The sequence below is a fragment of the Orcinus orca genome, chromosome 21 (assembly GCF_937001465.1).
Source record: "Orcinus orca chromosome 21, mOrcOrc1.1, whole genome shotgun sequence".
Taxonomy (NCBI): domain Eukaryota; kingdom Metazoa; phylum Chordata; class Mammalia; order Artiodactyla; family Delphinidae; genus Orcinus; species Orcinus orca.
Genome location: NC_064579.1, coordinates 6,100,966 through 6,114,165, shown reverse-complemented (window position 1 = coordinate 6,114,165; position 13,200 = coordinate 6,100,966). Strand labels below are relative to the sequence as shown.

Below are 13,200 nucleotides of genomic sequence, written 5' to 3'. Positions count from 1 at the left end.
ATGTGCCTATTAGAAAACTTTAAATTACATATGTGTCTTACACTGGGCAGTACTGGGCTAAAGGATGACCAGAGGAAAATAACCGTACATTTGAATCCTGCCATGTTCTTTGCAGTTTTCTTTTATATCTCTTAACGGTTCCTCCCGAGAATCATCTGAGATAAAAGGCATGTCTCCCGCCCCAGCAGCTTCTCCTGCTGATCCGCTAGCAAAGGACCCCGGGAAGAGGACCTCGGGCATAGGCCATGTTTTCTGCGTCCCTTCGGTTCCGCGGGGGCGGCAGAGACGACGGACGCAGAAGGCCCGCCCCTCGTTTTTCCCCCCGGCCCGGGAACGACGCCAGCAGCGACTCCGCACCCAGGAGCCCCGCCGGGCTTCCTCGGAGACCTTCCCAAGATGGCGCCGCCGAGGGGCCGGGGCTGGGGCCGCCAGCCGCACCGTCCCCGTCCCGCCCCGTGCTGACGATTGGCTGAGACGACTCGGTGGTGAGCGGTGATTGGGCACAAGAAGACGTGAGCTGGGCGGGACCGGAAGGGGTCTCAGCCTGGGGAGCGGGGGTCCGGGCTGGACATTAGGCCCTGGGGGATGTGGAGAGCTGGCGGCATGTCCGCAGAGCTGGGGGTCGGCTTCGCCCTGAGGGCGGTGAACGAGCGCGTGCAGCAGGCGGTGACGCGGCGGCCGCGGGTGAGGAAGGGGACCGCGCGGTGACGGTGGGCGGCCGCTTTGAGGCGGGGTGGGGGGGAAACACCTGCGTGTGAACGGGTCGTCACAGTGACGCAGAGGGGTCTCCCGGAGGGGCGGGACCTGCTCGCCGCCTTGGCATTGGCGCGGGTTGCAGAGCCCCCAAAAGGCTAGCGAAGGGGTTCCTCAGCTTACGTCAGGTTTTCTGGAGGTTGGCTTGGTCGGAGCAGAAGGTGTCGGTATCCCGGGAAAATGACCAGTCTCCAGGCAGCGCGATCATTCTCCATCCCGCTTCGTGTTAGGGGTCAGCAGCCTTGGCGGATGGGAGAGGGGCCAGGCCTGTGCCCAGAGGCCGCAGGAGAAGACGACCACTACCAGAGCAGCCAAAGGAGGCCAGGTCTGCCGGAGATCACGTGTGTGGCAGCGTCTCAGCTAGTAGATGCTCAGTAAATGTCAGTTCCCCCACCCCCCTCGCTGGCGCAGGACAGGGTGGATTGGCCCGACTTGGGAGGGAGGCACCAGAGCTGCACTTGCGCGTTTGGGGCAGGAGGAAATTGACCTCCAATCCGAAGCAGTTTACGGGGAGATTTTTTTTTTTTTCCTTATATATATTTCCTCTCCTGTTGGAAGTTCACTAAACCAAAGGTCAGTATCTTCCCCCCTCAGTGCGAGTTTAAGCTGAATTATGTGGAGTAAGACAGGCTTGAATAGAGAGGTCAAAATTTTCTCAGATCAAGCATTTATGGTGTTAGAGCTGAGAATGCTGGCCTGGAGACAGAAGACCTGTATTAGTGTAGCCTTTACTTGGCTGTTACTTAGACGTTACCTTGAACAAGTCACTTAACGGCTCGGGCTGTCAGTTTCCTCATATGTACAGGCAATGGAAAGCTCTAAGCTCCCTTCCAGCATTAATTTTTTTGTGATTCTCCAAGAAAAAGCTAGAGATTCCCCTAATAAATAATCACGCTAGGGGTGCTCCCAGTATAACTCTCAGGCAGGTGGGCTGCCTCTTCCACTTTTTTCTCTAGAAACTGTCAATTCATCCGCACAGTCCTAGGAGTTATGACATGGTCTCCAAAGGTTGGCAGTGCAGCCCTCAGAAAGAAGGGAAAACTCTTTGCTAATCATTGTAACTTTTCAGGCCCTTTGAGAACTCTGTGATTCTGTAAAAATTCCAGAGGGTGATGGGGTACATGAAAACTGAGCCATATGGGGATAGGTGAATCTCTTCCCTGTGTGGATTTGGTTGTAGCAGAGTCCAGGGAAGCCGCTCTTTATGTAATGGCCATGACAGGGGGGTCAGCTAGGTCTAATCCTGAGTCCAGAGCCTTCTGTGTCCTTGGCTCAGTTCTGCCGCTGGTTCTTGATTAGATGGTACAATAAGTTACAGAGTTGCCCTAAGCAGGCTGCTTTTGAGAGTGCCTGTGGGTAATACTGATAATTACACCAGGACCCAGATGAGTTTCCAAGACTGTTGACCTCGGGGTTTCAGAAGCCAGAAGCGGCCTCCCTTCTAGTCAGAGAGCAATGCCTTCTCTTGACAAAGTGATTCTTAAACCTCCAACCTTGGCATGCAAGAGACTCATCCGGAGAGCTTGATTTAAAGGAGATTCGCAGACTCCAGACTGAGATTCAGATCCAGTGGGTCTGGAGCAGGACCCAGGGGATGCTGATACTGTCGGTCAAAGACCAGGCTCTACGGAAATCCTGCTCTTAGTTACCTGCCCAGCTCTCCTGAGAGAGAAAGGTCTTCTGCTAGATGTTAAGGTAGCTAGCGTATTAGAGTTAGATGCCACGCATACAAAAGACGTTTGATCAACATCATTTGACACTGATCTCCCTGCAGTATTGGAAAAATGGATCTTCCAGAATGCCAAGTTAAAGATCTCTGCCAGTCTCTTCTACAGGATGTCCTACAGGGCTTATTGGGATAATATTTCCAACCTTTGATTCATCTGGGTCTTTTCCTCTTGGCAGGAACTCCCAGCCATCCAGCCCCGGCTAGTAGCGGTCAGCAAAACCAAACCTGCAGACATGGTGATCGAGGCCTACAGTCACGGGCAGCGCACTTTCGGGGAGAACTATGTAAGAACCCTTTTCCACACTGCCCTCGGAAGAGTCACGTATGCCAGGCTTCTGACTTGTTCTGTTTTTACCCTCTAGGTTCAGGAACTGCTTGAAAAAGCATCAAATCCTAAAGTAAGTGGAATCTGAATTCTTTAGTTTGTATCTCAGTCTTGGCTGTTCAGTTGAAAATTAGACCCACGTCGGTGGTTGAGTTTTAGAGCTGGAGGTCGGGCTGGCGGTAGAAATGTCTGTGTTCACCTTGAGCCCTAAACATTTCTCATCTAGATTTTCTTTCTTTCTTAAGATCATAGTTTTCTCCTTTGTGGCTTTTTGAAAATGGTGATTTTTAGGAGCTTGCTGTAATCTTGGATCCTTTTGAGATTTGAAAGCTTTAATCAGTTTATTCTTAATGGGCAATATCTGAAAGAAGGAGAGAGTGGATGGGAACAAGGAAGAGAAATAGAACAGAAGCCTTCAGGTTTTCTCTAAGTATCCTTAGGAGCCTGACGGAAGATGACAGTAGTGGTTTATTGCATAGAGGGGAAAGGTCAGAAGGCAGCGTGCAAGGTATGTGGGCGGGCAAGGCCTCCGCACAGTCTAAGTCAAACATGGTCACCTCTTTCTCTTCAGATTCTGTCTTCGTGTCCTGAGATCAAATGGCACTTCATTGGCCATCTACAGAAACAAAATGTCAACAAGTTGATGGGTAAGATAAAACTCTAAATATGAAGACACAAATTTTTCATCATTGTATCACTTACGGTACCTTCTGTGGAAGAGAGAAGATTTTAGAGTATTCCTGATTCACCATTTGTGCTTTGGAGTTTCTTTGGGGAAAGAAATCTTAGTTCCTTTTTCAATTTTTTTTTTTCTATTGAAGTATAGCTGATTTACAATGTTGTGCCCATCTCTGCTGTGCAGCAAAGTGACTCAGTTATACACATATATGCATTCTCTTTTTATATTCTTTTCCATTATGGTTTATTACAGGATGTTGAATATAGTTCCCTGTGCTGTACAGTAGGACCTTGTTGCTTATCCATTCTATATATAATAGTTTGCATCTACTAACCCCAAACTCCCAGTCTGTCCCTCTCCCTCCCCCGCCCCCCTTGGCAACCACAAGTCTGTTCTCTGTGTCTGTGAGTCTGTTTCTGTTTTGTAGATAGGTTCATTTGTGCCATATTTTAGATTCCACACATAAGTGATATCATATGGTATTTGTCTTTCTGACTTACTTCACTCAGTATAATCATCTCTAGTTGCATCTGTGTTGCTGCAGATGGCATTAGGAAATCTTCGTTCTTAATATAAGGGAAAACATCATGTAAGAAAAGAATGAACTCACAATTGACTGGGTAATATATACTTGGAAACCTACCCTACCTCACATTAGGTATTTTTTTGTGGTCTTTGAAATAAATTATAAGGAATTAAAGCCCATAAAATTTTTCAGCTGGCAAAGGAGACACTTTTGTCCTTTTTGCTTTAAATGAAAGGCTACAGTAGATAAAATGCAATAATGTACAATACTACAAGTAAAGTATATAATAATAAAATACAATATACAGTAACATACAGTAAATAAAGTAAAATTAAGAATTAACTATAGAAAGACTTAACTGCATGAAAATGACAGGTGGAGATCTTCCTGAATAACTGAATACTTATTTCTCTCAAGGTGTCAAAATTAAAGTAACCTGTATTTATTTTTTAAAACAGCCTTATTGAAGTATAATTGACATACAATAAATTGCACATATTTAATTTGATAAGTTTTGACATATGTTTGCACTTATGAAACCATCACAAGAATCATGGTCTTAAACATATTCAGAATGGCCATCATCAAAAATTATACAAATAATAAATGCTGGAGAGGGTGTGGAGAAAAGGGAAACCTCCTTTTCTGGGAATGTAAATTGATATAGCTAATACGGATATAGCTAATAGGGAGAACAGGATGGAGGTTCCTTAAACTAAAAATAGAACTGACATATGATCCAGCAATCCCACTCCTGCGCATATATCCAGAAAAGATGAAAACTCTAATTCGAAAAGATACAAGCACCCCAGTATTCATAGCAGCACTGTTTACAATAGCCAGAACATGGAAGCATCCTGAGTGTCCATCAACAGATGAATGGATAAAGAAGATGTGGTACATATACACAATGGAATATTACTCAGCCATAAAAATGAATGAAATTCTGCCATTTGCAGCAACATAGATGGACCTAGAGATTATCATACTAAGTGAAGTAAGGCTGAGAAAGACAGATATATGCTATCACTTATATGTGGAATCTAAAAAAAAAAAGGTACAAAATGAACTTATTTACAAAACAGCATCAGACTCACAGACAGGAAACAAACTTATGGCTACCAAAGGGGAAAGGGGTGGGGGGAGGGATAAATCAGGAGTGTGGGATTAACAGATACACACCACTATGTATAAAATAGATAAACAACAAGGTCCTACTGCGTAGCACAGGGAACTATATTCAGTATCTTGTAATAACTTTTATGGGAAAAAAATCAGAATATATGTAACTGAATCACTTTGCTCTATACCTGAAACTAACACAATATTGTAAATCAACTATACTTCAATTTTTAAAAAAAAGAATGCAAATAAGGTGATTAGCATATTACCTGGAGGATTTCAGTGTTTAATAAACGTAAGCTGCTGATGTTGCTTCTGTCTTGTTGTTTTTTACCTGAGGCAAGACTCAGTGCATCTTTGGGAAAGAAGTTGGTTTTGAAGGGAGTTGGTATCTCCCTTAGCTGTCAGTGGTCATTCTGATGTCCTTGTTGAATAAGAGCATCCCCATCCCAGGAAGTTTAAAGACATGGAGATATCAGGCCCAGGGAGCACTTTAGCTTTCACTCTTTAACCTTTCCTTATTGTTATCTTGGCCTGTTTCTCTCAGTTTGAACTGAGATTTAATCAGATCAAATCTGCCATTCAGAATCTCTACAATTACCAGCTTCTTTTTTTTTTCACTCTTTATTGTTTTTTTAATTCTTATTTCTTTTATTGAAGTATAGTTTATTTTCTTTTTTTTAATATTTATTTATTTATTTTTGGCTGCATCAGGTCTTAGTTGCAGTGTGTGGGCTTCTCTCTAGTTGTGGCATGCAGGCCCTCTAGTTGTGGCACGTGGGCTCTGTAGTTGTGACGTGCAGGCTCCAGAGCACGTGGGCTCTGTAGTTGCAGCACACGAGCTCTCTGGTTGTGGCGCACGGGCTCAGTAGTTGCGGCGTGTGGGCTTAGTTGCCCCACGGCATGTGGTATCTTAGTTCCCTAACCAGGGATCGAACTCACGTCCCCTGCATTGGAAAGTGGATTCTTAACCACTGGACCACCAGGGAAGTCCCTAAGTATAGTTGATTTTCAATGTTGTGTTAGTTTCAGATGTAAAGCAAAGTAATTAAGATAGATAGATAGATAGATAGATAGATAGATAGATAGATAGATAGATTCTTTTTCAGATTCTTTTCCCACATAGGTTATTGCAAAATGTTGAGTATAGTTCCCTGTGCTATACAGTAGGTCCTTGTTGGTTATCTGTTTTATATATAGTAGTGTGTATATGTTACTCCCAAACTCCTAATTTATAAACTATTAGTCTGCCGCCTGATTGTAGCACGTCATCACCTCCCTTTCCTTATTCGTATTTTCCGATTAGACAGCAATGGGCTGACATTTGAACTTAATATCTAGTAAACTGTCGCGTAAGTCTTAGCAGAACTGAGACTTAACTGTCCTCTTCCCGGGAAATTATTTTCCTGTCTACCAAGAAAAGCTTTGTGGTGTGTTGCTTGCTGCGGTCAGGTGAGTGAAGAATGACCTGGCCTCTTTCTTGTTACAGCTGTCCCCAATCTCTTCATGCTGGAAACAGTGGATTCTGTGAAGCTGGCAGACAAAGTGAACAGTGCGTGGCAGAAAAAAGGTTCTCCCGAAAGGTTAAAGGTTATGGTCCAGATTAACACCAGCGGAGAGGAGAGTAAGTGACCAGACCTGGACTGCAGACTTTTCTCCCCTTAGGATGGTTGTACCTCAGGAAGAATGGCAGGCCTAAGCATCTGATACCTAAGGTTACAGAAAGAAGTCACAGGCCTTTAAGGAAACTGTTGTATGTAGGGTCTCGTCACAGTGACATCCAAACCTGTCCACGTGTAATTCTTTAATACATCATGGTTTGTTATTTCCTAATTTTTGAGGAGGTGGGCAAGGGGAATCGAGAAGGGCATTGTGACTTTGATCCTGAAAATTCTCAGAGGTCACCATCCCTCCTGAAAGAGATTGCAGTTTTACATGTATAATACTTCTCAGGACCTAACAAAACTATTTAATGTTACATTAGGAGAAAATCGAAGAAATATCACTGAGTACCAATCAGTGAATATGTTTATGGGGCTTGGGTTAACAATGTAAAATAGTAAACAGAACCTGGGCTCTGAAATCAGACAGACCTGGAGTCTGAGCTCCACCACTTGCAGCGTTGTAACCTTGAGTAACGTACCTAACCTCTCCGCGCTTCACTGCCTTATCTGGCAGTGCAAGCAGGGCAGTACTCCCAAGGGTGTTGTGAGGCTTGAACGTGGAAATGGAGGTAAAGCTGTTGCTATAGAGCCCTGAGCGTCTTACCTGTTAGCTCTTTGTTAAGAATAAGTGTTTACAGACCAGTCATTTGCCTACAAAGCTTAGGCTGAAGGAACAAGCATGGGGCCTAGAGTCAGGCTACCTGGATCCACATCCCAGTTCCACATTTCCTGGTTGTGTGACCTTGGGAAAGGTACTTGGTTTCCCGGTGCCTCAGTCTCCCCCTCTTTAGAATGGAGAAAGTAAGAGTACTTACTTCATCCAGTTACTGCATTTAATGAAAAGCTCTAAGGACTTGGCACATGTGCCTGGCACAGAAGTGTTCAGTAAATTTTAACAATTATCGTTATATGTACATGTACCTAGATTCTACAATACATTATCAATATGGGTAAATCTGAAATTGACTCCAGATCAAGTCTGTTACGTCATTTCCTGATCAGTGGCTGTCCTTTGCCCCAATTAAAGATTGGTGGATGTTACCATCTCCATTTGTTAAATTAGAGAAGGACAGTATCCATCCTCATAACTGTGTAACAAATAATCATTTGCTGCAGACTCCTCCTCTGCTTGTTAATTAGCGAGTTCAGTTAAATTTTGCAAGTTATAGTCAAAACTATGTAATATATACTTCATTTTTTATTTTTTTACAATTCTAATAAATTAATAAAACGGTAGAAATACCAGATTTGGAAAAATAATTCTCGGGTTAATCTGGCATTTTGGTGATGTGAATCTTCTTGGTGTTTCAAGAAAAGCAGTGTTCTTTCTTTTCCTTCTACTCTAGCTGTTCTCAGATGCTGAGATAGAATAAAGAGAATCCAGTTTAGAGCTCTTCCCTTGAGAAACTCAGAACCAGGTCAGAAGGGGAGTAACACACACAGAGACCTCAATGTAAAGTCACTCTTTTGGTCTTGAGGACAAGTTCTTCCAAGAAGTCCTCTTGTCTGAGAGCCACCTCCTCCGTCATAAGGAAGGGGTGAGAAGGGGCTCTCCTCTGGCTTCCTGGAACATCTTGGTATGTTCTACGTGTCTTCTGTTTCTTTTTGTGAAGGCAAACACGGCCTGCCCCCTGCAGAGATGGTGGCCGTGGTGGAACACATAAGCGCCAAGTGCCCCAGCCTGGAGTTCGTGGGGCTGATGACCATCGGGAGCTTCGGGCACGATCTTAGTCGAGGACCGAACCCAGACTTCCAGGTACTCGGGGCCCGGGGTGGGGCGCTGCTCACGTGCCAAGCAAGCATCCGGTGAGGTGCTGGAGCAGGGCTGGCCGCTGCCGTCAACTCCACAGACATCCCGGGCGTTGCCTGTCATGTTATATGATTACCCTCTTCTGGAACTCTCCTCATACGGGACACAGAACAGGTCCCCAAACCTCCAAAGACCCTTCTCGGCTCAGTGTGAAGCTGCCTGACACGGTCTTTAGAGAAAATGAGCTCTGACTTCCTCCCCAACGACTGACAGCTTTCTTGAAAAGGAGGAGAATTTGCTAAAAAAAAAAAAAACCTTTCAGTAACTTCTGGCAATTTTTTTAAAACATTTTTTTTCTATCTTTTTAAAAAATTTTATTTTATTTATTTATTTTTGGCTGCATGGGGCCTTCATTGCTGCGTGCGGGCTTTCCCTAGTTGTGGCGAGCGGGGGCTACTCTTCGTTGTGGTGCGCGGGCTTCTCATTGCTGTGGCTTCTCTTGTTGCGGAGCACGGGCTCTAGGCGCACGGGCTTCAGTAGTTGTGGCACGCGGGCTTAGTTGCTCCGCGGCACATGGGATCCTCCCGGACCAGGGATCGAACCCGTGTCCCCTGCATTGGCAGGCGGTTGCTTAACCTCTGCGCCACCAGGGAAGTCCACTTCCAGCAATTTTAACAGGCCTTGAAACCATGAGGAATAAAGAATCTCTGTCAGAGATGTTGAGATTCAGCCGCTTTCAGGCATCCTCGGAGAAGGCAGGGATAAATGGATGTCACACTCGTCTCTCTGTCAGGTGTTACTGTCCCTCCGGGAGGAGCTGTGCAGGAAGCTGAGCATTCCTGCCGACCAGGTGGAGCTGAGCATGGGCATGTCCATGGACTTCCAGCATGCGGTGAGTGTCCTCCCCGGCGCCCTCAGTGCCTCAAGTTCGGGTCCAGAGGCCCCCAGCAAGAATGTGTTTTTGCTACAGAAAAACCTCGTTGTAGCGTTAGGTGCCCAGGAGTGCTGGCTCTCACCTATACTAGCATCCCCAGCCGCTTCTTTTTTGAAATGAAGTGTATAGAAATTATAGCCCCACACATAATTTTTAAAATTAATTCCCTAAGTGGAATCTAAAGGAAAATAAGAAGAAATTAAACTACAGCTTCTTAAAAAGGCGTTTCACTGTGTTCATGCTCGGGCGTGGTTACATGACAGTAAGCCATGACGAAGTAATCTGATGCCTCGTCGTACGTGTAGATTCAGCACGATGGCAGCAGCTCTAAGTACGTTCTGACAGGTGTGCTGTATTAACAGCTCACATGCGTGATCTTCTGGGGCAGTGAATAACTTGATAAAGTGTTCCAAAAATCACACTATAAACTTTCCTCCAGGTATACAGTAGGAGCTCGTGTGGAAAATAGAATATACTAGAGCAATGCAAAAATACTTTGTGTTTATAAGTAAAATGGAATTAGATCCTGTGCTCAGGAGGATCTAAGCCGCGCCACGTAGCTTGCAACATCTTAGTCCCCTGAGCAGGGATCGAACCCGGCCCCCTGCAGTGGAAGCACGGAGTCCTAACCGCTGGACCACCAGGGAAGTCCCCTTACTTATTTCTTAAACACCCTCTCCTGGTGAACCACTGCCCCATAGTCCTCTGCAGCTGTGTCATCGTTGTCCTTCCGAGAAGCCCCTCAGATGAGGCGCAGCTTCAGCGTCTGCTGCGTTTCATTACGTTAAACTCAGCCCTCGGTACTCCTTTCCCACAGATTGAAGTGGGATCTACGAATGTCCGAATAGGAAGCACCATTTTTGGAGAGCGAGATTACTCCAAGAAAGCTGCCCCCGACAAGGCTGCAGCAGAGCTGAAGGCCCCGGCGGCGGAGGTGGCCTGGGCACATTGAGCAGCGGCCCAGCCCAAGGGCCGGGTCCAGGAAGACTGACTACGCACTACTCTGGGCTTTCGCTTCCACGTGCCCCACGTCACAGCGCGACCACACCCTCCTCGGGACCTGGAAAGAGCACGCCGACCATTATGTGCGTCGATGGAAACCATCTGACTTAGTGTCTGACGCAGGAAGCTCACTTCAAGCAGTGACTTTGGATTGGATTTGAGGAATCCAGACTTTTCTGCAGAACAGGTACCTGGGCACTAGTCAGGAGTTGAGTTCAGGCTTGAACATTGCCTAGGAGCACCAACCAACCCATGAATGCCTTTCCCAGGTTCAAACTTGCTGACTGTCGATGCCTATAATCACCAAAGTCAGAGGGATTCTCACTTGTCGTCCACTTCAGTAGAAAGTTCCCTGTTACCAACTCCGTACAAACCCCACTGAGTAGCCATCTCTGCTGCTCTGGAGCAGCGTGGTTTCTGCCCCCAGTCTCCACCCCAGCCAGTAAACGTTGGTCTCCACTCTGGAATGGCAGTACAGGTAACTTCAGGACCTGCCTTGAGTTAGTCCTCCAGACCCACATTGTGGCTGATGAGAGCTGTGTCCTCAGCCACCGTGCGGTGCTGACCCTGAAAATTACAGGGCAACTAACATAAGCGGTCCTTGGGCCTTTCTAACGTCCTCCTCCAGAGACAGGACTTTGAGCTTTTGCCCTGGGCCCTACGGTGATGACCATCAAATGATACGATTTTTCCGCCGCCATAGTCCCCGTTATGATGATTTCTTATCTCATAGCTCCCCAGATATGAAAGATTCCCTCAAAGCCAGTTCAGGCTCACAGTTTCAACAAAGCCTGGCTTTGAGGTTCCTGTTCCTGGGAGCACTTTTTAGGCATATTTATAGCCTCCCCTCCCAACCATGTTTATAAGGCAGAATTTTGCAAGTCTTGACGTTAATGGAGTAGCTAGCTCTTCAAAACCCAGAAAGCACAATTCTCGGATAGTCACAACAGACAACTGTAGTCTGGGTCGTCGTTTGTTTTCTAGGTGGGTTTTTCTTACTTATTCAAGCCCCAGTCTCTAATTTTATGAAACAACTTCCATTAAGCTCCTGCCGAAATGAAATTTTGTAAAACTTAAACCATTATGATTCCTGTACTGTTTCAATCAAAGCTATAGTGTGATATTTCAGTCTATTAAATAAAAATGTGAGTTTGAATTATGCCATCTATGCCAATTACAAAGCGATTAAAAGATTTATTTTCTCCATCTGGTGTAGTGAGTGAGTATAACAGGAGGGGGGCCTTGGACCCGATAGGAGGCCACTGTGCCTGTCACTGGCATCGTACAGCTTTGGAGAAGGGCTTCCTGTGGGTCACAGATACAGCCAAAGCCAGACTGCGGATGAAAGAGGGATTCTGAACTTCTAAGAGCAAGAAAGTGAAATGTTGGCATTTCAGGAACTGCAAGAATAAAGAGGTTGCCTCTTGCTGTAAGAAAATCTTAAAACTGCCTCTAGGTGGCGACATTGGCTAACCTGAGGGGCGAGCTTTGGCGCGCCACTGTCCCCAGACTACTCTAGAAGAGGCTGTCATCCGAAGTCTCACCCCTTATTTTTTTTTCAAATTTGCCTGGGAGTGGGTACAGGGTAGGGGGCCCGGGAGCCCAAGAGTGCGCCCCGCCCACTGCTCACAGCATCCGCCACCTCCTCCAGGCTGCCCTCCCGGTTCTCCAGTCAGACGCTGCCGCCCGTCACCCCTTCTTTTAAGGCAGAAACAGAAGGCAGGGAGGACACGATTCTCCCAAGTGATATGGCCGACTCTTGCAGAGTCACAGGTTCTTCCAGATACAGCGTTTCTTTTCGAACTCGGCTGAGGGTCCTGAGGGTGGCTGTGGAACCTTTGGGTGAGAAACGGGTCTGAGCAAGAGAGCCCTCTGGCCTGTGCCTGGAAATCAAGAACAACGAAGCAGAGGAGCCCGGAGAGACGGACTCAAACCCAGATCAGGAAAGGAAACCAAAGTATGTCCGGTGTGCCCACCACAGGCCGGGACCTTTTGCGGAGAGAAAACAGCAAAGTTGTGACTTTGTCTTTTGTTACACGGGCCGGGCATGAGTACTCACAGATTTGCATCAAAGCCGTGACAGTCCACAGCAGGTTTCCGGAATGACAACAGCATGCTGTCCTGGGTCGGACCCACCCAGGCAGCCTGTCTCTGTGACGATACTGTCAGCCTCCTGGGCACCGCTCTGCTTGGTGCCACTCAGAGCCTCCCAGTAACCCATCAAGGCTCTGTCCTCTGGAAGTTCCTCCCAGACTCATTGCGCCTCTTAATAGTCAAACTGTACTCCTCTCCCCCCTTTTTTAATCATTCATGGCACATAAAGCACCATCCCCTACATCCGCTCGTTTTGCCCTCACGGCAGCGGGTAGGGTGATTTAGGCTGTTGGGCGGTGTCCCTTCGCAGACGGCTCGGAGGCCCAGAGAAGGTTCAGTGTGCTCCCTGCCTGAGGTCAGAGTGGGTTGGTGGCAGGACAAGAAATAAACTCAAGACCTTTGATTCCTGTTCCAGAGCTTGGTCACCACACCACACCACATTGGTCTCTTCTGTTGTCTCAGGCTTTAATAGTTAGTAAGCGGCATATTCTTAGATTTATAAGCTTCATTTAGTTTAGGGTTCTTTTGGGTTTTGGTTTTGGTTTTGGTTTTAGTGGTTTTTTTTTTTTTTTTTGCTTTTTTTTTTCGGCAGTGCCACACAGCTTGCGGGATCTTAGTTCCC

At 46.3% G+C, this 13,200-nt stretch overlaps 1 protein-coding gene across 2 annotated transcripts; it reads left to right on the top strand.

Moving 5' to 3' along the window:
- The first annotated feature begins 523 nt into the window (after nt 1-523).
- On the top strand, nt 524-11,690 carry PLPBP (pyridoxal phosphate binding protein). 2 transcript variants are annotated; one of them, XM_033415039.2, is made up of 9 exons: nt 524-684; nt 984-1,133; nt 2,659-2,766; nt 2,845-2,880; nt 3,379-3,454; nt 6,624-6,758; nt 8,412-8,554; nt 9,342-9,440; nt 10,300-11,690. In XM_033415039.2, exons 1-9 carry the CDS (start codon nt 586-588, stop codon nt 10,432-10,434), a joined length of 981 nt encoding a protein of 326 aa, XP_033270930.1. In that variant the 5' UTR covers nt 524-585; the 3' UTR covers nt 10,435-11,690. The 2 variants fall into 2 exon arrangements, with proteins under 2 accessions (XP_033270930.1, XP_004284920.1); XM_004284872.4 differs by lacking the exon at nt 984-1,133 and having other exon boundaries at nt 525-684.
- Nucleotides 11,691-13,200: the final 1,510 nt, after the last annotated feature.